This window comes from Cupressus sempervirens, chromosome 11 (assembly GCF_028749045.1).
Source record: "Cupressus sempervirens isolate cs-2001-9-10 chromosome 11, ASM2874904v1, whole genome shotgun sequence".
NCBI classification, from domain to species: Eukaryota; Viridiplantae; Streptophyta; class Pinopsida; order Cupressales; family Cupressaceae; genus Cupressus; species Cupressus sempervirens.
Window position 1 is genome coordinate 181,598,098 of NC_143128.1, and position 25,430 is coordinate 181,623,527.

At 34.8% G+C, this 25,430-nt stretch overlaps 1 protein-coding gene across 1 annotated transcript in view; it reads left to right on the plus strand.

Annotated features, from left to right (window-relative positions):
* The window catches only part of MSI1 (Transducin/WD40 repeat-like superfamily protein), a 59,149-nt gene extending 36,850 nt beyond the window's left edge, over window positions 1-22,299 (plus strand). Inside the window, exons 4-6 of the mRNA XM_089808565.1 lie at window positions 17,455-17,579; window positions 20,915-21,010; window positions 21,710-22,299. Coding sequence (XP_089664691.1) covers window positions 17,455-17,579; window positions 20,915-21,010; window positions 21,710-21,929 — 441 coding nt within the window. The 3' untranslated portion in view covers window positions 21,930-22,299. The remainder of the gene's footprint in view (window positions 1-17,454; window positions 17,580-20,914; window positions 21,011-21,709) is intronic.
* Window positions 22,300-25,430: the final 3,131 nt, after the last annotated feature.

Here is a 25,430-nt window from a genome sequence, read left to right on the forward strand (position 1 = left end):
CAAACATATTGAGGTGCATATGCAGTACATTAGAGCGCTGATTCATGAGTAGGTCATCACATTGCAGTATTGTCCTACTGAGCAATAGGTAGCCGACATCTTCACCAAACCCTTCACGGAGGTTAAGTATCATCATTTGTGAGATCTCTTGGGGCTGAGGGATTTTTCACTTGGGGGGGTCACATGATCCTTCTCTTCTATATTGTACATATCTCTCTTTTTGGAGGAGGGTTTTTCCCATGAGGTTTTCCCTCTTTCTCCGTTTGCAAAGAGATTTCATTGCATTTCAACATTGCATTTGTACTTGTGTACCTAACATGGCCTAGCAGCTGGGACCTATTGTGCATTTCATCATAGCTTTTGTAAGCTTAAGTGCATTCCCCTAAGTTGCACTTAAGGGTGGGTGTTAGTGTAAATAATTATTATTTACACTTAAGTTTACTTAGGATAAATGCATTATTTTATTATTTTTTAGGTTAGACACCTAGGAGTTTGCGTACTCATATAAGTTGTCATGTCGACAACACAGGAGTAAGCAGCTCTAATTTAGCATATGGTGTCTACAACATTGGAGTTTGCATAATCAACTGAGTTGTCATGTTGACAACACAGTTGTTCGCACTCTTAATTGAGCACATGGTGTCTACAACATAATTTTACTTGACACCTTTGTAGGCTTATCCTTTCATCATCTTACTAACTCCTGTGCTTAATGGAGGATAATCTACTCCTGGTGGACATGTGCTTGGTTGTAAGACTTACCAGTGTGTTGACTCCTAGACATTCTATAAGCATTCTAGAGGCCTTTATATATAGACACTCCTAGTGTACTATTACATCAATTGAATACCATATTGTTATTTTGATCATACTCTGTTGGTCTATTTTGTGCTAGTTGTTGAGCTTCTGGTCTTGGGTGATTTTGCCCTAAGGCAAATTCTTACAATCTTGATGCGTTTCTACTTCTTGAGTTTATTGACTATTTTGTTTCTTTAATTGTTTTGTATGTCTTTTGCAGAGTCCATTTTCATACTATTAGAAGACAATGAATGGCTTTTATTCTTATTTTTAATATGCCTATTATGCCACTACTACAAAACACTTTATTAAAGCTGTTAGAACACAAGTGATGCCAACAAAAGCTCCTTCTATAAATGACAATGTTCTCCAAATACCATAAGCCGCCAAGGTCATTAATGCAATCATCAACTATCTCAAAATAGTGACATTGCCAAAACCAACTAAATCTATAAGGTTTCAATTGATGCCAATTTGAGCTCATGTTCTAACTATTAGAGTCCCTGAGGATTGAAGATTAGTGCCATATGTTGGTTCCAAATCAACAGAAATACAAAACCTTAAGAATATGCCAAATCTATTATACGGTTTCACAAGCGATATGGCCAACAAACAGAGTGTACCAATATGTTTGCAATTCCATACTCCTTAAGCTCTGCTATGTCTAGATGGATTTACCTTTATCACCAATAATTATTTATCTCGAGGATCAGTTGATGATAATTAAGTAGATTAAAATGCCATGGTGATTTGTAGGGTTTATATAATTATTATTACATAAATAATTGGTAAAATATTGGATGAATTAATGAATGAACAAGACGTTATGATTGGTTTTGTGCTTACGACTTGACCAAGCCTCATTGAGTGCCTTTTTCTTACTAACCATTGTAGGAGAGCGGTTGAGAAGATAGACAACAATGTTGACTGCTTCAACCCAAAATCTCTTTGGAAAAGTCACGTTCAAGTGTATATTGGGCCATTCTAGTTATTGTGTGGTTTCTCCACTCAACGACACCATTTTGCTAAGGGGTGCAGGGTGGTGTTTATTGAAGCTTTATACCATGTTATTTACAAAAATGGGAAAAGGTAGAAGAACAAAACTCACCCCCATTGTCAGTTCTGAGAGTAACAATAGGTTGACCATACTATTTTTCTAAAGATGCTTTGTACTTTTGAAAGAAAACAAACACTTGAATTTTTTATGAAGAAAATACACCCACATTTTACCCACATTTTACAATTGAAATCATCAACAAAAGGTAAGAAATACTTAGACCCAATAATAGGAGTATCCATAGGTCCACAAATATTAGCATGGAACAATAGCTGCTGTCTAAAATGGAGTGTGATGTTGCTTCTTATCTTGGTAGGCTCCATAAGCTTTGAGGTTCTAGGTCTAGATCTCAGGTAGTCCAATGACAAGATCTTCGCAAACAAGGTGACAAAGATAGTGCACATTTAAGTGCCCAGATCACATACACAATGTACTAACAAAGGTGTGCTTGGCTGCCATGGCTAGCTCCTAAGAATCACCAGATTCAACAAGTTTGAATAGACCATGATCCTCGAAACCCACAACAACAGTAGGTAGAGTCTTAGTAGGCTGAGTCTCTTGATTAATGATATTTCATTGATGTGAATTGAAGGTTACATCTAGCCGAGGAGAATGTCTTAGAATTTGATATATTGAGAGAAGGTTGAGTTCTCGTCTTGGAACATAATACACATTGAGGAAAAACAATTTCCCCTCGCCAAACTGAATTAACATATTGCCCTTTTTGACAACTATGTACTTTTCTTCTTCAAAAATTATTGATATGTGAATGATTGAAAGGTCGTGAACCAATCTCGAAAATGAAGTATATGCATCGAATTTTGTTCTTCTTTGAGCCTTTACATGTTGGAGCAAAAAATGTCCGCTAAGAAGATTGAGAAGATGGAGATTTGGTTGTGAAGGCTTGTTCTTTGGAAGATGAATTGGTACCATTGCGAAATTGTTGTTTCCATGGATCTTGTTGTAAAAGCATTGTGCAGAGATTGAAAAACCTCAAGTCAACATTAGTTGAAGCAATGTTGAGAGCCTCAACAAAGTGCTCATAAGAAGACGATGGACTTTTCAAGGTGATCACCACTATGTCTTTTCCATTTTGGGTCCAATTGCTCTTAACTACTCTTGAATGTCTTTGATTTTTTTGAGAAGATCCTAGGAAACATAGTCATCCATCATGATTGTGAAGAGTATGTTCTTTGAGAAGAGTGCACAACTCTCAAAGATTTCATGCAAACCTTTTATATGCAACCAAACTTTGTAGTTGTTTTGCTTGAAGGAACTTGTGGAAGTTCAACAATTGAGAGTTTAACGAGCATTATAGCTTCTTGATTTTGCTCAGCAAATTTGTCTTGTTCCTTGCCTTCATCTTCAAGAAAATTTGTCTCTCCCAAATCAATTTTGGTAAGGCATCTATATTCAAAGATTGTCATCATACATTGCTTCTAGGTATTGCAATTTCTACTGTTGTATTTTTAACTCAAGTGAATATTTGTCAGAGATGTCATTGTGAAAGTTGAAGTTAAAGTTAGTTGATTGAATGTGAGCACAAATATAGTTGCAGAAGACGTTCAACATGTAGATTGTGTAATGAATGAGTCTGAAATAGAATGAATGCAAAAACAAATTCACAAGCATAGATTTCAATATGGGAATTTAAGAATACCTAGAATTTTTTGAGAGAAACCCAAAAAACTTGCCACGAATCTAGATTTAAAATCAAATTTGACTAAAATACTAGAGGGTTTTGAAGATACCTAATTTGGCTGAGAATTTATGCAACCTTTGAGATAATGGAGGGTCTATTGAATAAAAAACATAGTTCACCCAAGCCGTTGATCAAGGATGACCATAGATAGCTAGAAAAAGCAAAGTCTATTGTAGGTGAGAAGAAAAGTTCTCGTAGGTAGAAAAAAACCTATTAAATAATTGTGGTTGCAGAAAAATGACACAAAAAAGGGTCAGACGATCTTCCAAGTACTTGTAGACAGCAAACAAATTCCTTCTTGTTGCTGATACACTAGGAAAAAAGGGGAGGTGGAGAAAAAAAACATTTTCCAAAAACATAGGTTTAAAAATGCTCACAAAACACATGAACAACCACACACAATAGATAAAAGGCCATTGAATCTTGTGGAAATGGTGTTAGAAAATGATGCAAAACCCTATCATTTGTGACCATGAACAAGAATAAAGACCATGCTCAATCAAAATAGTTGCAGAAAATAGTGTCATTATTGATTCAAAACACTTCATAGGTTGTTTGAATAAATGAAGAATATTTGCAAAATCAATTTCAAATAGTTCCAAAATAATATTGAAAAATTTAGAACAAATAATTTCAATTAAGAAATTTTAAACGTTTTGAAAAAATAAATAAATTTGGCCCTAAAACTATATTACACAAGTAATTGGTGAAATATGGGATGAATTAATGAATGAACAAGATGTTCATTTATAGTTTAAAAAGAGACGATGTTTCCAGAATGAAACAATTGTAAGAATTAGAAACATTCAAATATGTATAAGATTTACAATATTGACCATAGACAAAAATAGAAAGATATCAATAGAGATTTTATTCTAATAATCACAGTGTTGCAATTATCTTGTCTCAATCTATTTCAAATTGGCATGGAGGTTTGAAATAAACTAACACCTACTACTAATCCTACATCATGTAATTGATATAAATATGAATGATAATTTGTTTTGAAGGGCTTATGAAATTTCAATGCCTTTCTTCCTCTGGGCAATGGGGTCAATAATGATATGTGTTTTACTATTGGCTATAACTCAAATGGGCAATGGAGTCAATAATGATATTTGTTTCATTATTGGCTACAACTCAAATTGTTGATGTCTTTCATAAATGTGCAAGGAAGTTTGTTATTAGTTTCTTAAACCAAACAAAATCTTCAAATCATTGTGACTTATTGTGATAGAGGGCATGCTCTAATACCACTAACAAAGGGCCACACCACCCTACCAACTCACAACCAAGAAAGCAACAATATGGAGACCAATAAAAAAAATGCTTCACAAGAAATTTTATTATACTTGAAGATCCTTACAACACCCACAAGATGATATCAAGCTTCTCCTTGAGCTTCTCCTTCCACAACTTCTACTTCTCAAGCTTCTACTCCTCAAGCTTCCCCTTGAGCTTGATTACAAATGATAATAAGCCTTGCTTAAATAGGCACTTCTAACCCAAGACATTACAAACACAACCAATGTGGGATAAAAGGTAAATACAACTACCTTTAAATAAATATTAAATTCCCACCCCAAATACAACTAAGCACCCAACAAATATTAAATACATGATTCAAGGAACTTTTCACAAACTTCTAAATTGCCACTTATACACCTCGATTAATGGAATGACAATTATTTCTATTATTTTTCTATTTTATGCCACTTATGCACTTCGAAAATAGAAATTCCTTTTTTTTTTTTTCTTTTTCTCATTTTTATTTTTATTATTATTTCTCCTCTAATTTTCGTCACTTTCTCTTTCATTTTTTTTTCAATTTTTTTAAAATTTTTTTTTCAATAATTTTCCAATGCAAGATGCTCTTGCATCAGACTCCCCCGGTAGATAGAAAAGTGTGTCCCACACTTGGACGCCAAAAAGAAAATCTACAACCATCTTCATCTTCACCAAAGGTTTCCACCTCAATAGGGACAACAAAACCACCATGCAAATCTTCCACACCAACATCTCAACCATCCAATCAACAAGCTCATGCACAAGAACAAACTGAACATAATGCTTCATTAGCAAACTCCCATTCACATCAACAACTAGTGAATCCACACTAGCAGCAACAAACCTCACATCAGCAACAACAAACTTCATATCAGCACCAACATGTAGATCTCCATCAATACATGCCAAACTCTCAACACCAACAACCTCATTGCTCACAACAAGATGCTCTGCAATACATAACTCACCCCCAACAACTGGATCATCCACCTCCAAGTGCTCCATAATCTCCATGTCAGATTCAACCAATTGATCATGAAAACCAACCTCCATCCCAACATTAGCAAGGTTAGGAATATCCTCAGCAACAACCTCTATTTGCTCTACAGGTTCTGCATTAGACTCCATAGACTGATCAGCAAAACCAACCTCTTCCACCTCAACCTTGTGATGCCATCTTCTCTCACGAACCTCCTTAACTTGATCAGCCAATTTATCATCCAACTGAGAAATCATTTTAGAAAAATTCCTCTCCACTATATCATGGATTTTGGCAATCATCTTAGGGTCCAATCCTCTTGGAGCCATCTTCCAAGATCTTCGTAAACCCTCTGCAACAAATCCTTCCCACGCTCCTTGTGACAACCAAATTGTTTGCAAGTCAGATCGCAACCTGCCACCTCGCACGAACAATCAGGAACCACATCACAAGTTTAGGACAACAGATTTGCAGTCCACCAGCTCTGATAAACTTTGCCCAACCAAGGTCCTGGTACAAACTGTCTCACACTTCGGCGATCTGCTTGTACACTCAGGATCTCCTGCTCTGATACCACTTGATAGAGGGCCTGCTCTAATACCACTAACAAAGGGCCACACCACCCTACCAACTCACAACCAAGAAAGCAACAATATGGAGACCAATAAAAAAAATGCTTCACAAGAAATTTTATTATACTTGAAGATCCTTACAACACCCACAAGATGATATCAAGCTTCTCCTTGAGCTTCTCCTTCCACAACTTCTACTTCTCAAGCTTCTACTCCTCAAGCTTCCCCTTGAGCTTGATTACAAATGATAATAAGCCTTGCTTAAATAGGCACTTCTAACCCAAGACATTACAAACACAACCAATGTGGGATAAAAGGTAAATACAACTATCTTTAAATAAATATTAAATTCCCACCCCAAATACAACTAAGCACCCAACAAATATTAAATACATGATTCAAGGAACTTTCCACAAACTTCTAAATTGCCACTTATACACCTCGATTAATGGAATGACAACTATTTCTATTATTTTTCTATTTTATGCCACTTATGCACTTCGAAAATAGAAATTCCTTTTTTTTTTTTTTTCTTTTTCTCATTTTTATTTTTATTATTATTTCTCCTCTAATTTTCGTCACTTTCTCTTTCATTTTTTTTTCAATAATTTTCCAATGCAAGATGCTCCTGCATCATATTGTAATCCCCCGCCTTGTTGGGACATTAGGAAATTTACAATCAAATTCATGATATATTAAAGTAGGCTTATGGGAGCTTACTGTAGATTTATAAAAGGTCAATTTAATATTATAAAGTGAGGTAAAAGGTGACAATAGGAAAGGATAGGAAAAGGAAATTGAAGGTTCACAAGCTTGAGCATTAAAAGAAGGAAGCTAGTTCATTTTTAGATATGCTTTGACATTGATTTGGTTTTGAGAATTCTCTTGGAGAAATTGGGGAAGCTTCAACTTCTATGTAGGGTCCTGAGGATAGAAACCTTCAGGCATCTTCTTGGTGAATTGGATGCAAACTTGATTGAACTTGGTGGCAGATTTGAGACAAATTTCACATATGCAAGTATAGGTTCGTTTTCTAGTTGTACTAATTTGACAGTTGATACTCTGCTTAAGATTGGAATTTAGAATGTTATTGTACTACATTAAAATTATAAAGTAATAACAATTTTTGAGTATTTTACACGAGCATTTGCTATTTTATTTACTAGTTTTTATTGCATAAGTTATCTTCTTGTAATTTTAGAAATGATTTGGGAGTTTTGGGGAGAATATCTAGACTAGGATATTATAGTGTTATCATAGTTGGTTTTCTTGCCAATCTGTGAAGTTATATCAGAGACAAATTTACAGAAAGGATTTATTAGTTGGTCAACCTGTGAGGTTTAAGAAATATTCTACATAATATTGTTTTGGATATATTATCTCTTGGCAATCGTTCTTTCATGGCAGAGCACCTTATAAGTCTAGAATCTAAGTTACCATGGTTTGTCCCTGCACACCTCGGACCAGCAGAAGTTCATAATGGTTCAATGTTCGGGTTTGGTTCAATGTCTAGTCCAGGCAGGTCTGATATTTTCCCTGCTGGTTTGAATTGGCAAACCATGCCGTTAATCGTTGAACCAAGTTCAAACCATGTCATTTCTAGGCCTCCGGGACGACAATAAAGTGTTTTGTCTGCAAAATTGATTCTTTTTTAATTGTTACCATGTGTTGTCTTCATAGGTTGCTACTTCTTTTGCATCACAAAGAAATTGGAACACCTATTCTTTCATCCACTCGGTGAAGTGCCATTAAAAAATTAGAGAACCTTGTATTTGTGCATTACAACTCGCACCTTCTTTTGCACAAGAGTAAAGAATTCAAAGAAGGTGAGATAAGTGGGATGTAGGTGCAGAGGTTGTAGACTTGGATGCTTTCATTGCTCAACTTATGGATGATTTTGGAGAATTTGATGCCAATAGTAAATATCATTGTTGCTGCTGCTGCTGATCTCATTGGCCTTGGCTTTATTGCTGAGCCAATTAATGCTGGAGAAGAAGAATATGAAGAAGAAGATGAAGATTGAAGAACTTAGAATACTAATTGATTTTTATTCCTTTAGTTAAACAATGAATGTGAAACAATGATACTTGAACTTGATGCTATGATTTATTTTTAATGTTTTGAATCTTTGATGTTGAACTTGTTGCTTGAACTATATGATGATATGGTCATTACAAGTGTATGGTGTATTTGTTGTTTAAATGTGTTTATGGATACACACACATATTTTTGTACTAACAAACCCAAATCCCTTTTCAAAAATTTGATGAACTTGCAAACCGGTTCCCGAATGTAAAACTTGGAACTGAACTTGAACTAGTAACTTAGTCTAGAATTATTTGGAATGATTGTGTTTTAATCTTTCAGAAAACATATGGACTCAAATATTAACGCAACTTGAGTGGTTATATTACTATCGTGAATTTCTTTGGTTGGAGTTAAATTTATGACTGGGCCGAACTTTGGAAATTAATGGTTTGAATTGAGTTGAAGATTATTTGTAGGGATATTTTAATATGGTATAGATGTTGTTCTCATGGCGATTAATTTAAAAGGCAAATTTGAAGAACAATTTTCTATTGGTTCAAATTTTGCCGTGGGATATATATTACAAAGTGACTCGTTCGAAACTCAAACTCCAAAATTTGCCAAAAATGCTAGTTAGCGGAGAAAATGCATTGATTGGAAGGAAATAATGAGTTGTTGCTTCCTTAATGCAGGTTCAACCACAAAGGATATATGTGTTGGCCTATGCAGATTAAACTATATGTCTGGTTATTGTGGGGAATAAAGATCAAATGAAGGCTTCACTAATCTTTCGAGTGTATATTTTGGAATTAAAAAGTTGATAGGTACAATAGATATTACATGACAACTTGATTGATTTTTACAAGGAAAGTTTTGAGAGCCGACATTCTTTAAGAAACTTCCAGTTGTTTGCTGTGAATGATTGCAGAGAATGGCAGATGTGTTAGCTAGCCTACTAGTAATTGGCATTATTGGCAAAAGATTGAATTTTTGTAACTGCCACATATATTTACGGAAAAGCTATGAAGTGACCAAGACACTTGTGAGATTGCATACTCTATTGCAAGGGGAGAGTATTAACACATTTTGGAGCTTTGGTTAGTTCTTATAAATAATCCTGAGTAGGGCTGTTTTGGAATTAAAGAGTTGATAGGTGCAATAGATATTACATGACAACTTGATTGATTTTTACAAGGAAAGTTTTGAGAGCTGACATTCTTTAAGAAACTTCTAGTTGTTTTCTGTGAATGATTGCAAAGAATGGCAGATGTGTTAGCTAGCCTACTAGTAATTGGCATTATTTGCAAAAGATTGAGTTTCTGTAACTGCCACATATATTTACGAAAAAGCTATGAAGTGACCAAGACACTTGTGAGACTACGTACTCTATTGCAAGGGGAGTATTAACACTTTTTGGAGCTTTGGTTAGTTCTTTTAAATAATCCTGAGTGGGGCTGACTTAAATTTGGATTTCCAAATGACTAGAGTTGCTGAGTTTAATTTGTGCAATGATGGTTAAGAGAAAATATCATTATTTGCTAAAGTTTGAGTATTAGGTTTCTTTGGTGTTACACTAAGCAGATAGTGTTGGAAGTATTTTCACCAAACTTGAGCACTTGCCAATTAGAGGTGTCGATTCGTCTATATGGGAAAATTAACTGTGATGCATTCTATATCGTAAGAGGGGTGGAAAAAGTTGTAGGAATCATTTGGGATGTTGCACAGTATGAAATTCATAGAAGTCCAAGTAAATCATTCTTGAAATGAATCATTACCATGAGTAAGATATTACGAAAGATTGCTTGTTTCTAACTTCAAATCTCTGTGACAAGTGCTATTAGGAGGCATTTTCAAAGAACAAGTGTGATCTGAAGTGTATCATTAGCAGAAGATATATGTCAATACTGTAATGTCCCCATTTTAGCAGTTGACCAAGTGTGTGTGCGTTAGCCTTGTTCTACATGGTCCCGAGGGCTAACGAAGGGTTTAATGGGATCTTGGAGTGTTTTGGCCTAGTCATTTCCAATTTGGGCCAAAACGAAGTTGATTTACTCAGTTTCAAGCATACTTACTATTTTTAGTAAGTCGTCAGGACACAGTGCAGGTCAATTTTGGTGATTGGATTCGATACTCCTCGGTGAGAGCTTTCCGATGAGCTATCACTCGCATTATTCGGAGTCCGATTGCTAATACATTTTAATGCCTGAAGTTTTATTAAAGTAACGTCTAATTTAATTGTAAAATATTAAAATGTTACTTTAATATTTATTTTATGGTGATGTGTACCCAAGGGAGACATAAGGGGTATTTTAATATATGTTTTATATTACACATCTTTATCCCACATTGCCCATATGAGTTGAACGGACCCGTGGGAATAGAATAAAAGGAAGCATTTGTAGCTTCATTAGACAGGTTGAATATGAGAAGAAATTGGTGTGTGAGTTGCAGCTTTGTTCTTGGCATTTGAGGACGTCTATCCTCTCTTGTAACATTCTAGACGTCATTCCCTTGGGGTTTGGCCTTTGGAATTCTTTCTTATTGGCTTCATTATCAGGCAGTTTAGTTGCATTTCCGGCTACAGGCAGATTTGATATTTTGCTCATATCTTTTTCACTACTTGTCCGACGCTTATGCCGCTTGGAGGGAATGGTATTATGAAGGTAGTGGACTGATTGGAGGACAAAGTATTGTAGCAGCAAGTTCGTAAGCATGGGCTGGAGTATTATGACAATATTGCTGAAGTAATTAGTGAGTTGATAAATCTGCCATGTATTTGGTTTTATGAATTCTGAAAATAACATTTTATTAGCAGCAGTTCATTTCCACTTTGCATATTGTTGTAGTTTCTTTCTTGTTTATGTTGTATGATACCAATTCCATGCACGAAACACAACAAACAAATAAACGTTTGATTTCCAGAGTTATAAGGGGTTTTAAGAAGTTGAATGCAAACTGTTTGACATAATTCCTTTCAGCAATTTGGTTTAGTTTTTGGGACATTCAGGGGTGCCCATTACAAATACCTAAGCCATAGTTGGAAAACTCGGTTTCGGCAATATCTCGACTAGCTCAAATTTTTTGAAAAACTCCGAATTGCTAAAAACTCGGCAAAAAATTGCCAATAAATCGACACTTTTATTGAACATTTGAAAATATATAATTTTTATAGATATATATTAATAAATAATTATGAAGACTATAATAAATATATTTGTTCTTTATAATGATTTTATAATTTATAAACGCTAAAAACTTATAAATGTTGTTAATAAACAATGCATATGCATAGTAGCAATAAGAATGAATATACAGTATTATAATTTATTAGATATATAGTTATTAATTTATTCTAATTTATAACTCTTTATACTGAATTTATTAATATATAATATTATACTACTTTAGTATTAATATATAGTATTGTAAATTTGTATTATGCAATATTATAAATTTACAAAACCAGTTCAAATAAATTAAAATTTGTATATTATAAACTTATCTATAAGTTCACATCATCAATTCATAACTTATATAAATTTACAACTTATAGCTCTATAAAAGTATGTATAGTGATGTTGATGCGTATACAGGAGCATAATAGTGATGTGTATATGAGGAGATTTGACTACTATGCGTTGACTTTCCAAGTCATTCATTGGGGATGAAATTTGGGATACTTAGACAAATTTACATTAAATTTCCAAAAATGTTTTCTATAACCTATTGAAGAGAAAAACCATTATGTGTGTATTCTACAATCGACACTCCATGTGATGGCATCTTTGAGGCATATCGTCGAAATAGTTCCTGTTTGAATTTGTGCTTCTACGTTTTCTCAGTAGTCTAAATTTGTGTGCTTTAATAGTCCTCAGTAATCACACCTTTCCTCAGTAGCCATCACAGCTTGCAGGAAAATGAAAAAGCTCTAAACGTTTTTTAGAAAACTTTATTATTTTTTCAAGTTGACTTAATCAGCAGGTTTTTGACCCAAAAAATTGTAAAAATCGTGATTTTTTCATCCCTAATGCGGTGCGATTTTTTCAAAATATTGTCAATGATTTATTTGGCAATTATATCGGTTGGCAATTTTGCTCCCAATATCTCGCGATATTAGAGATATATCATAGAGTTTTTAAACTATGGCTTGAGCAATTTATTTGCAATCTTGCCACGGAGACAAAAATTTAATATTCGTAGATTTTTCTATTGCTAGACAATTTTTTTTGGGTTTGTAATAGCTGATTTTATTAATATATTAAGAAAAGAGAATTACATCAAAAAAGTCTTCGACTCCACTGTATCACTATTCACATATACCTACTATTATAAGAGAGCATAAAATTTCATATTGCAGAGCCTTTAGAAGGGTTCTCAATTGTTAAATAATAAAATTCTCTCCTAATTGTCCAAATACCTTGCTTGCAAATCATTCATTAGCTGTCAAATTTGTAACCCAATACCACTGACATCTTTGGGTTCATAGATCTTGTCCCAGAGCAATAGTGGAATTTTATCCTGATATTGGCTGCCATTTCAAAAGAACTTTCTCATTCTTTTCTCTATGGCTTTAGTAGATTTTTACTATGTTTTAAACATGAAATGATATTGTTGATACCACAGATTTTTTCATCATAATACACCCTTTGAAGACAACCTTCTATTCTTCCACCCTTCCAATCTTGTAATACAGCTTTCTATTAAATTGCTCCAAATATTTGATCTACTTGCACTTGTAAAGAGTGGAATTTCTAAAAATTTCCCTTGTAAAGACCTCATTTTAATCCACAATATCCTTGAAATGTTAAGTTTTTTTTTTTTCAATCTTGGTATGAAAAAGGATAGCTCCGATTTAGTCAAATGATTTTTGACCCGAACTCTTGCTATCTACATTTAATGTTGTCTTCATTGTGCTTGCTTCTGCTCAGAATTCCCCCATTAAAAGGGTGTCACCAACAAACTGTAAATGAGAGGTACTCTGAACAACTTCAGCCACTCTCATCCATTTCCAAAGACCATCCCTCCTCTTTTTATCAATGGAAAACACTAACACCTTTTCCATGATGATAAACCTATTTCCAAAGACCCTCCCTCCTCTTTTTATCAATGGAAAACCTTAACACCTTTTCCATGATGATAAACAAAAATGGGGAGACGGGGTCTCCATGCTGTAACCCTCTTGATGTGTGAAAAGAACTTTGTTGGTTCCCATTTACCAAATTTGAGAAGAGAAGGTTGTAAATACAACTTTTTACCAATGATCCAATTTTGACAAAAACCAAAGCACTCCATCTCCTTCGACAGATATTCTTAGTCAACTTGGTCACAAACTTTTCTTATGACAAACTTCACAAATGTCCTCTCCATTTTAGCACTTCATATTGAGTGATTTGCCTTGTGCACTATGATAATTTCTTCTACAATTGATCTATTGGGAGAAAAGCCACTCTTTTCTTTTGAAATAATATTATCTAAAACCTTTTTAGTTATTTGCCATGACTTAGAGATAATTTTACAAATTGTACAACACAAGGGAATTGATCTAAAGTCTTGAAATCCTTGTACCTCTTCTTTTTTTGGGATCAAAGCTATCAAGGTATTGTTCAAGTCTTTTAGCACTACACAATCCTGCCTCATCTCTTCAACTACATTCTAGATTTGTTTTAAGTTTTTTTGAGATGTTTGTAGGCAGTGGATCTTGATATGTCTTTAGGCATTTGTCATTGGCACAAGAGCTGCTTCTTCATTTGGGGGATTCTTATCCTCATTTTCTTTCTCTTACAAGGGATACTTATTGTACTATTGTGATAGAAGCAGTGCTTGGGGGTCACATCAAGTCCTCCTTTCCTCCCTTCACTAGTGCATTTTTCTATTTTCTCCTGTGGAGAGAAGTTTTACTTTTTTTCTCATGTGGTTTTCTCCTTTTCTTGGGTTGTGAGAGTTTGCATTGGTTTGAGCATGCGTACTTGATCAGTCCTTGTTTCTTGGGACCCATTTGTTCATGTTTGCATTCATCATTAACTCTGTAGCTTTTCCCTAAGTTAATGTTAAAGGGGCTGTGATGAAGTAATTAGGACATTATCTAATTAATTCTATAGTTTGGTCTTTATTGCTTTATTCACTTAAGCTAATATTTATTTTCTTTTTAACCTTTTATAAGATTAGGCTAATAATAGCTATAGTTCTTTCATTCATTTTGATTGTGACTCTTGGACTAGCTAATTTAATCTTTCTTTAGGGTGTGCATCTAGGGTTCTATCATGGTGCTTTCATAAGTATTTATTGTGTACATTGTAATGTGTCCAATTATTGGCTTATATATTGATAAGTTGGAGGAATGGTTAAATAAAACTTCAGAGGGAGGAGTCCAACTTGCCAAATATATGGTGAAGTTGCTTCTCTATGCGGATTATCTTATTCTAATTGCGCAAACAGCCAAGGATCTAAGAGAACACTTGAAAACTTTGGAGAGTTTTTGCCACGAAGTTGGGATGCAAGTGAACACTAGCAAGACTAAAGTTATGGTGTTCTCTCTAAGAAAAAAAAACAAGTTGACTTCCAATTTGAAAGAAATATTTTTTAAATTGTGGAAGAGTATAAATACTTGGGCATAGACTTTAACAAGAAGCTCAATCGGGAAACTTGTAGAGCTAAGCGGATACAAGGGGGTTGGAGGGCTTCCTTTTTGTTGCAAAATAGGTGTAGATAGAGAGAGCTTTGGGATTGGAAAACCAAAAAGATTCTTTTTGGATTGCTGGTCACCCCTGTTGTGTTATATGGGTGCGAGGTTTGGGGGAGCAGCCTATCCAACCACAAATGGAAGCAAATAGAAAGAATACAAAAAAACCTCATCACTACTAACCTTAAAGTCAAATCAACCACACCATACGAGATCCTCTTGGCTGAAGCAGGGATGTTCCGGATGGAAGCCTCTGCGGTTATACGTCTGTTAAGTTATTTAAACAAGGTGGAAAATATGGACAAACAACGATGGCCCAAACTAGTGGTTGAAGAGGGGCTAGCCTAAAGAAAGAAAACGTGGATGAAGCAAAACGAAAAATGGTTAATTAAGTGGGACATTAACATACTAGAATGCCCCAACACCAATGAAGAGATAAAAAGGTTTGTGCTGGAAAATTTAAAGTGGTAATGTGGACAAAACAATTAGGGAAGAAAAAGGCCCACTTTGTGAAAGAGTTCAACCCCATGTGGTGTCATGAGATTAAAGATTACCTTCGTATAGATATGAAAGGAAAAAATAGGCTGTTAGTCATGCAGTTACGAACGGGATCCCATCATTTACGGTGTGAGATGGGGTGGTGGACGGTGCCCAAGGAGGAATGGGAAGAAAGAAAATGCATCTACTGTAGTAAAGGATGTGTCTAAATGGAATGGCACTTCATCTTTGAGCGTGCAGCATACCAAGATATCCAGGAGCAGTTCGAGGACAATTTGAAGGAGGGCCAATTACACCAGATTTTTGAGGAAACAAGACTACATAAAACAGTGAGATTCTTAAAGCAGATTCATAACAGGCGGGCTGACATTGAAAAGAACATGAAAAGTGTCCCATAGGCTGGCTGGTCTCATGGACTTCATTAAAATTCCTTCATTCATTCATTCATTTACAGATTAATCTCAATATCAGGTTCCTTTTTGGATCAATTCTTTCTTAATGTTGCATAGCATCAATCATGGACAAACCCTAGTGCAAAATTCTATTTACAAGGAAAAACGTTTTTACACTATCTACCTGAAACATTACCTCTTTACTTTGGTTCGTTGCATTTGGCTGATATATGCCAGCTGTCTGATACACTGCAAACATAAAACAAAACTATACATTCAGGAAAGCCAAGTATTTAATTGCCAATCACCACTATTTACCCAGTAGGATCACTTTGTAAGCTGCCTGGCTAAAAGAAATAGTCATCTGAACCTGTGGACTATTAGCTCACCTATTTCCCACAAGCAACCATAATACCACTTAATATTGAGAATTCCACCCACACTTCCAATCCTCAATTCCTATATACAATGCAATTAGTAACAATCATGCTCTGACTTAGGCAATATGCAACCTTAAGCCAAAACTCGAGCATTTTTAATAATCTTGTTTGTCAAATTGAAGGCTAAATCTTAGCCTCCTAGTATAAATACAAGGAATTTATAAAATGTAAAGTTCTATAATTAGACTAAACCCAAACCTTTTAAAAAATTGGTACCATGCAAAAATCAAGAGGTTGATACTTGAGAGCAAAAGTGGCACTACAAATCTGTTCAGAATTCCATGCTACCCTTAGAATTCCTTTAAACAGAACTATCACTGCCAAACTTCGATTGCACCTAGATGCCCCATCAAATTCAATTTGCAGAGCTATTTAGAGCAGAATTTCATATCTTGTTGGATTTCTGCTTTCTGCATTATTTCTTATTCTATTAGTAATACCAGTTTTGTTAGCTATTAGCCCTTGAAGGGAGTTTCATGTGCCATAGAATTATATTGCTATTTGTACATTATTGAAATTTGATACTTTGTTTTCCATCTCTCCCTGCTTAACTAGTGATATTGACATAATCATGGATGTGATGATCCTTGAATGTTATATGGAAATTACTTATAAGCTTAGGGCTGTTAACTACTAGCACTTACTAATTACTGAGCCACAACTCAAATTTTCTCCAAATATTAAGCTTGCATGTAAATGATTAGTGTCAATATTTGAGGAAGTATTGACAATGTGTGGAAGATTGGAACTATTAATTCACATTGTCGTAACTAAAGTTTTCTCCAAATATTAAGCTTGCATGTAAATGACTAGTATAAATATTTGAGGAACATGTGTTGAAGTTTAGAACTATTATTTAAATTGTTTGGGTGGTGATTTTTTTGGTTCTTTCCTTTTCGCCTTTCTCATTAAATGAGTTTAAATGCAATCTATTGATGATAATTTTAAAATTTGGTGATGTTTTCTTTCTAGTAGTTGTACTCTTTTTGATATAGTCTAATATATATATTTTATTTATTCAGGTTAACTGTCTAGCTTTCAATCCCTTCAATGAATGGGTATTGGCCACAGGATCTGCAGACAAAACTGTGAAACTTTTCGATTTGAGAAAGATCTCCAATGCTTTACACACCTTTTCGTGTCACAAGTATGCATTTAGATGGAATCTGTTTTATTTCATTTCTTGTTTGTGTAATGTGATTAAACAAAATCAGCTAATTAACATTTGAAAGTTGAAATACTGTCTTGAGTTGCATTTGTTACTGGAATGTAAATGGACTTAAAGGGATGCTAGATAGGACAAATCAATTTGAGAACATTCACAGTTATTGACCCATTAGATGCTTCTCCCCATTAATTTTTGCAAAATAAAAAAACATTTCTAATTAGATATAAACAGTTTTTTCAGTTCCCAAGTTTTTCCCAAAAACAATTTCAAGCCCTGGCGAGTTTTCTAGCTATGGTTCTGACATTGCCTCCTTTTAAGTCTAGATATATCTACCTTTCTGGTCATTTCAGTTTAATTTTTTCTGATTCATTTCTTTTGTAGAGGCTATTTGTCCTACAAAATATTAGATTTTTCGTGAGATGAGTGAACATGCCTCCTACTCTTCCCTTGATAAACTATTTCACTTGCCTGGCATTTGGGCATTGTTTCCAACCTGCTAGATATTTGTGTTCATCTTTTGGTTTCTCCATCCTCATGCAATGCGATGTCCTCTGGCTCCTCTGGTGTATCTGATTCAAAGTGGTCAATGAAATCTGGTAATTCAAGTTGCCTTTCTTCTTCCTCATACAATGAAGGCCTATAAAGATGTCAGTTTTTCATAAAATGGTGTTCTCACCAACCGACTTTAAGGTTGGGAATGGTTTATATATCATCTGCTTAAGCTTTCTTGCTTGCCATTGGCACTTGCCTTTGCTCATGTGATGGCATGCTTATCACCCATCTCGGAAGTGTGCTCTAGAAGGTGCTGGTTGTGTCTATCTTGTTTCTGGCTGGAGATTTATCCGGCTGTTTTTCCACCTTGTCTTCTAATGAAAAAATTGGTGAGCTTCTCTTCTCCATTTTGCTTCTTCACCTAGCTTTGCTCATGTAATGGCATACATATCACCCATCTCAGGAGTGTGCTCTAGATGGTGCTGGTTGTGTCGATCTCGATTTTGGCTTGAAACTTATCCGGCTATTTCACCTTGTCTCCTAATTGGAAAAAGTGGTGAGCTGCTCCCTTTTGCTCCCCCTCTTCCCCATGGAGAGCAAGCCAAAGAGAGGTTGCTGCTCAACTTACAAGTGCATTTTTATACTGAAACCTGTGTAGTTGAATCATTAGAATCTTTTGCACATGCTACAATTGTGTCCTACAGTCAGTCGTGCTACAATGGCTGCCATTTGCACATCAGATTCATTTTGCCTGCTACAATCTAATGTTAGTGTGGAACATACATGGCACAATACATTGTAATGCACAAGTTAATCCTTTAAATTTTTTAATAAATGATTAAACATTTAAAGTGAATGGCTGGAAGCACAATCTCTTCTACATTGCCTTCTCTGGCTCTACTTGAGTAATCAATCGACAATGGATGTGCATAGAAATATCTTTAATTAAGGTGTTGGTTTTTTTTAAACGATGCATCCATGATAGCACCTGTCTTCTCTGTGAAGTGATACTTATCTTGAGTGCTTTCTTGCCTTGTTAAATAGTATGCCTTTTTTCTTCCACCATAAAAGCAGCACTTAGGTTAATGACTATGTTTGACAGCGTTTAGACCAATCAGTGTATCCACCTCAACATTTGCCATATAAAATCAGATCCGGTAAACCTACTGCAAAGATTGTATGTGCATTTACCAAATGCATGCTAAATTCTTTACCATACCACTATGCTTTTGCTCCATATTTTATTCACAGATCCCTCTCATTCTCATTTTACTTCTTTTTTAGAGTTCTACAGTTGTTAAAGCTGTAGTTATTCTTTTTGGGTTACCCCCTAAAGTTTTTCGAGTGAAGTTGGGATTAGATTTCCCACAATTTGCTACCCAATGCCCACTTAACGTCCAATGATGACAAAAATTATTAAATTTGCATGTAGACAAGTGGCATTTAATCTGCCTGGAGTGTGAATTGGTTGTACTCTTCTTGCTTGATTAAAGGGTATATTGTTTTTTTTTGTTGTCCTGTTTCAATGAGCTTGGGCTCTTTAGTGGCATTTCTATCACACATCCAATGCATACTAATTCCAAAAAAGTGCAGTGCATAAGATACTGTTATTCTTGTGTTATGCGTCTTATATCCTTCATTGGAAGCAAACAATAAGGTACTTGTCCTCATGTTTATTTGCACAAGATTGGTGGAGTGGTTGTGCTCCACATTATCTTCATTTGGTGGTTGTCCTCTATTTGAAGATATTCCACATTCGTCTAAAGATAATCATCCTCGATTGGAAGGTAGAATTTTGTTTGGAGGAATTACACTAACCCTTTGTGGTGGCACAATGCTATCTTTCTCTTCAATAGCAAACTCACTTCTGATAATATTCCCTACATTCTTTATGATATTTCACAAGAAGAAAATTAGAGTTGCATTTACTTTGTCAAAGGGATGATTTTGCAGAGATAGTTGCCCAGGCTTCATTACATTTTAAGTTCGTCTTGTTTTGTATCCCGTGATTTGAGAGGCAAAATGAAATCAGTTCTTATCATCTGATTGAGCTCAATAACAATTTGCATCAAAACAAAATAAATGAAATTGCAGATTCTAAATTAATGCAAACTGTCATTGCAAATGGAGTGGATGTGCTCAAATGATTTTAATTTATGATATCTTTTGCTCAGTGCTGCAGCATCTACTTCGTTCATTTTGGATTGTAGGTACCTCCATGTTATTAAAATATTGAATTACATACAATTAAGCTTGCATTAAATCCAGTTTGCTCAAATATGAAATATATAGTCATGAAAATAGATTTTGGCATTAGGTCAAATTACAGAGTCTTAAATATAAACAAAACATAATAAAACACATTCAAATACAAGAGACCATATTGTTGAATATAATGAATATGCAATGTACATGGTAATAATCCTGACAGGAGCTTCTGACATCTGAGCGCACCATGGCAGAGAACATTACTGAAGCATATGATGTTTTCATTTGCTTTGTTATGCTCGTTCTCTTGCAAGTTTTTATTAGATAGAGCGTAAGTGGACATGAGTAATATTAGCATGTTCTATCTTCTCTAATGAATGTAAGATCACATTAGACTTGGTGCTGTGAGCATCATAATTTGCAGGCTTTAATGTAGATCAATAAAGGATAGAACTTGTGAACAACAAGGTTTTCAATATGAGATATATATTTGATGAGTTCAATGGAATAACTGTGCCGATTACAAATCACATGCTTTTTGCTTTCTATCAAATTTGTTATTCATTAACTTTGTTCATTGGTTATTATTTAATTATTCTGTTAATAATTTTCAGGGAAGAGGTTTTTCAAATAGGCTGGAGCCCTCAAAATGAAACAATATTAGCTTCCTGCAGTGCAGACAGGAGACTCATGGTGTGGGATCTTAGCAGGTAGGCTTTGAAACACTATTTAATTTCTTTTATGTCGCGCTTCACCATGGCTTGATTTTGAGAATTATGTTGGAGGAATAACATCATTAGTGACCCATTTGCTATTTGTTGTATATTTTCCCTTTAGCTGTTTTTAGAATGCAACATTTTTTCTGTCAATTGAAACAAATACCGGCTTAGCCTTTTTTTTGGGGGGGAGGTGTGGGGTGGTTATTACATTTTTAATATTTAATTTCTCATGCTCATTTATGATAATCAGAAGTATTAGTTTAATGCTAAACAATTGGTACATCAGTATCCAGTGTTTCTGTTTCGGAAGTTGTAAGGCCTCTGTATATTTCTGATTTATTATTATGTTATTGGTTTTACTTTATATATTCCATAAAATCCAATTGAGACATTTTTCCTGTCCTACTTTTAGTCCTTGGGTGTTTGAATTGTCCTGGATAAAGCTTTTTATTTTGTTACAAAAGTAAGAATTATGTTTGCAAGTGTACTTTTAGTCCTTGGGTGTTTGAATTGTCCTGGATAAAGCTTTTTATTTTGTTACAAAAGTAAGAATTATGTTTGCAAGTGTAATGGGTACACTACAAATTTCTGGTTCACGATCCCTGAATATCTTCCGTCCTTGCATTCTAATTAGTTTATTGTATTTTTCAGTTGCAATTTGATACTTACAAAAGGCCTGCGATTTTACAGGATTGATGATGTGCAAACACCAGAGGATGCAGAAGATGGACCACCTGAATTGTTGTTCATCCATGGTGGACATACGAGCAAGATATCAGATTTCTCATGGAACCCATCTGAGGATTGGGTAATAGCCAGTGTGGCAGAGGATAACATTCTTCAAATCTGGCAGATGGCAGAAAATATCTACCACGATGATGAAGACATGCCTTCTGAAGAAACATTGTAATATCTAGTATGGTTTGCTTTTACAAGTTATTCAGGAACGACAGTCAGCTGGTCTACCATATTTGGCTATCCATTGCTTTCCTGTAACTAGACCCAAAACTTAGTCGGCTTGGTGTAGGGGAACTGGAGGTTTGGAAAAGCTCAAGCATTGAAGAGTTCAACTTCAGTCTTTGTTTGAAATTAGTTATCACTGTTTCCCCCCCACTTCAGTATGGAATTGGTAAAATCTCCACCAGTTCTGCCAAGGTATATAGTTGTACGGTGCACCCATCAAATTTGTAGGAAATAAATTATATTCACTACATTACATCGGGGAAAATTTTAAAATTTTAAGAACTCGAGGTCTTAAATTCTGTTATTTATGTTGACTTTTCTCCTTGATTCACCTATTTCTGAGTGTTGAGTCTCCGTTTCTGCGAATTTCTTGAAAAATCTATGTTTGAAATTGTTTATTAATTTTCTTATTTCTGTTATTTAACATTTTTAAAAATGGAATAAGATACTATTTTACTCATGTTTTAACAAGGTAATAATTAATATCTGTAGCTTCTAAGTCCTAGTTCTTGGGTCTGTATCTCCTTGATATGGTTATGCATATCCATACTATAATTTTATTTTAATTAATATTAATTTTCTTTTGCACATTAAAGGAGACATTATTGTGCACAGATGACTATCAATATCAGAGTCCTCATATTGAGTAATTCTATTATTTATGTTACTTCATACATTCTTTTTGAATGGAATATTCATAGCGCATTCAATGTCAAAAGATCTAATCTTGGATAAGTGAAACGACTTTTTGGGAAGCGGTCCTATAGTCTTATAATTTGATTCTGGATTTTTCAGAAGGGTTCCTTTTATGTCTTGATGCAAGGCCATATGAAAAATCCTTAAACAATAATCTACTGTTTCCTAGTTTTTCTTTTCTGTATAATTCACACATCCAAAATTCAAAGGTTAGATCAAGATTTTTGATTAATGCAAGGGCACACAGGATCATCATATGAAAAATCCAACATTATTCTACTGATTGCTAATTTTTCTTTCCTGTCTCAGTCACACGTCCAAAATACAAAGGTTAGGCAATGATTGAATGATTGCAAATGTTAAGAACTCTTTGCTTGTCACGTGGGCATATGTTTTGGTACAAGTGCTTAAGCCAAATTGGACTTTTCTGGTTGACAAAGGCTTTGTGCAAAAAAGCAAGCGATCTGTCTCCAAGGTCGCCAACTGAGATGTCATTGGTTGCCACATATAAGGATTTGTAAATACTGGTTGACAAAGGCTTTGTGCAAAAAAGTAAGCGATCTGTCTCCAAGGTCGCCAACTGAGATGTCATTGGTTGCCACATATAAGGATTTGTAAATACCGCTTAGATCAAGCGATCTGTCACCAGGGCTGTCAACTGTGATTTCATTGGTGACCACATATAAGGTTTTATAAATACCGCTTAGAACAAATAATAGTGAGAAATCAGATTTCCATAATCCATTACAATTACAGTGATTAGCTTCTGGATTCAATTGTTTTTGTATTTTTACCATCAATGTTTCAAATCAAGGGAGCGTGAGTCAAAATGTTGTAAGTTACCATTGTACCTCCCCTCCCTCCTAGACCAACAAAAGTTCAAATTGATCCGAAGTTCTGGTCCGGTTCAAACTCTGGTTTGGATAGGGTCCCATATTTTGATTGTGGGTATGATCTGGTTTGAAACCAGTTTGAACTAGGGCAAATCAATTCTGAAAGTGTGAACCTATTGCAAATTGGGCCTCGTGAATAGCTGGGCCCGTGAATAGTTGAAAACATGTTTTTTTTTTCTTTTCAAAATTTAATTATTTTGGTGTTCACAACCATAAAAGGTTGTTATGCATTGCTTTTGGTGGCCTTTCATTGTCATTTTATGTTTTCAAATAGATTATTTTGTTTTAACAAAGAGCACACAAGTGGTTGAGCGAGATTGGTTGTGTAGGGAGTTTGAATATTGATTTGTGGGTGTACTTTTAAGTGTGTCTCATTCCCACACATTTGCACGCTTACAATGGCTGGAAAAAGTAAGTTTTTGTTCCATTTGCTTTTGTTTTTGTTTTTGTTTTAGATTTTTTTCCCTTTCTCTTTCATTCTTCATAACATCTTTTTTTTTTTTTTTTGAACTTCTCATTTTCTTGCATATAAATTATAAAATGGACATGTATCTAATTTCTTGCCATAGGAAAGGAATGACATCTACCTCTTCATCAGTAGGCAATATTGAACAAAAAATGGAACCCCCCAACTCCGATTCTCCTCTAGAGAAGTATGTAGATATTATAAAACCCCTTCTAGGAGGTGGTGCATTTTGTTGGAGATGTTGGGGTTGTGTAGAAATAAATAGTTTTGATTATCGTGTGTTAGGTCATTTGTGTGGATACACTGGAAGAGGAGTCAAGAAATGCCTTGGCAAAAAGGGCACCCCTATACCAAATGAAATTGTGTTAAAATATATTGAAAAGAATGAGGCAACATAATTGAGAGAGGGACGCACGGCAACTAAACTCGACAATAATAAAAGTATGGAAAGAGCAAAGGGAACACAATCCCCCCCTAGACGTTATGGTAACAAGACCACTCCTTTTTTAGTATTGCAATGAACACTGCAATTGAATTGGTACTCCTTACACAAGAAAATGATCACTAGAAACTACTTTTCAAAATAAAAGTAAGGAAATTATTGACGTTAAGGTGGGAAGATGCTTGTATGCAAATGGGTTGTTTTTTAATGTTGTTTGCCCTCCATTTTGAAATGACTTGTTGAGGGGTGCTAATGAAAGCTTCAAGAGGGTATTGTGACAACGAGATTGAGAAAGTACACACCACCTTGTTGGATCATGAGGTCCATGGGATTAAAGATCAATTGGAACCCATAAATGACTCGTGGGTTGAGATAGGGGTGACAATTGTTTCAGATTGGTGTAAGGATTCTAGGAATCATCCCTTTATTAATGTCCTTCTGGTGTTCGCTAATGCGGCAATGTTTTTGAAAGTTGTGCATTGTGAGGGCCAAGTAAAAGATGGGCCATTTATTGCTAAAATTCTAATTGAGCCCATTGAACAAGTGGGTGCTAGAAACATTCTCTAAGTCATAATGAACAACACAAAAAATCATAGAGTTGCTAGTTTGTTGGTTGTAGAGTGATATGACATCTTTTGGACACCTTGTGCGGTCCATTCACTCAATTTTATGCTACAAAAGATTGGGAACCAAATTGAGTGGATCAAAACAATGTATGAAAATGTTGGGACATCCAAATGTTTGTCACAAACCACCACGACTCAATCTTTTTACAGAAACCACTCAAAATTTGGGCTATTGAAGGTAAATGAACTTGAACTCAATTTAGTAATTTAATTTTCAATATTTGACAATTTTTGATTTTTCATATTTTGCTTGTGTAATGAATACATTTTTCTAAAATATGTATTTGATAGTGTTTTTTCCCTCTTAGTTTATGTCGCAGGTTGT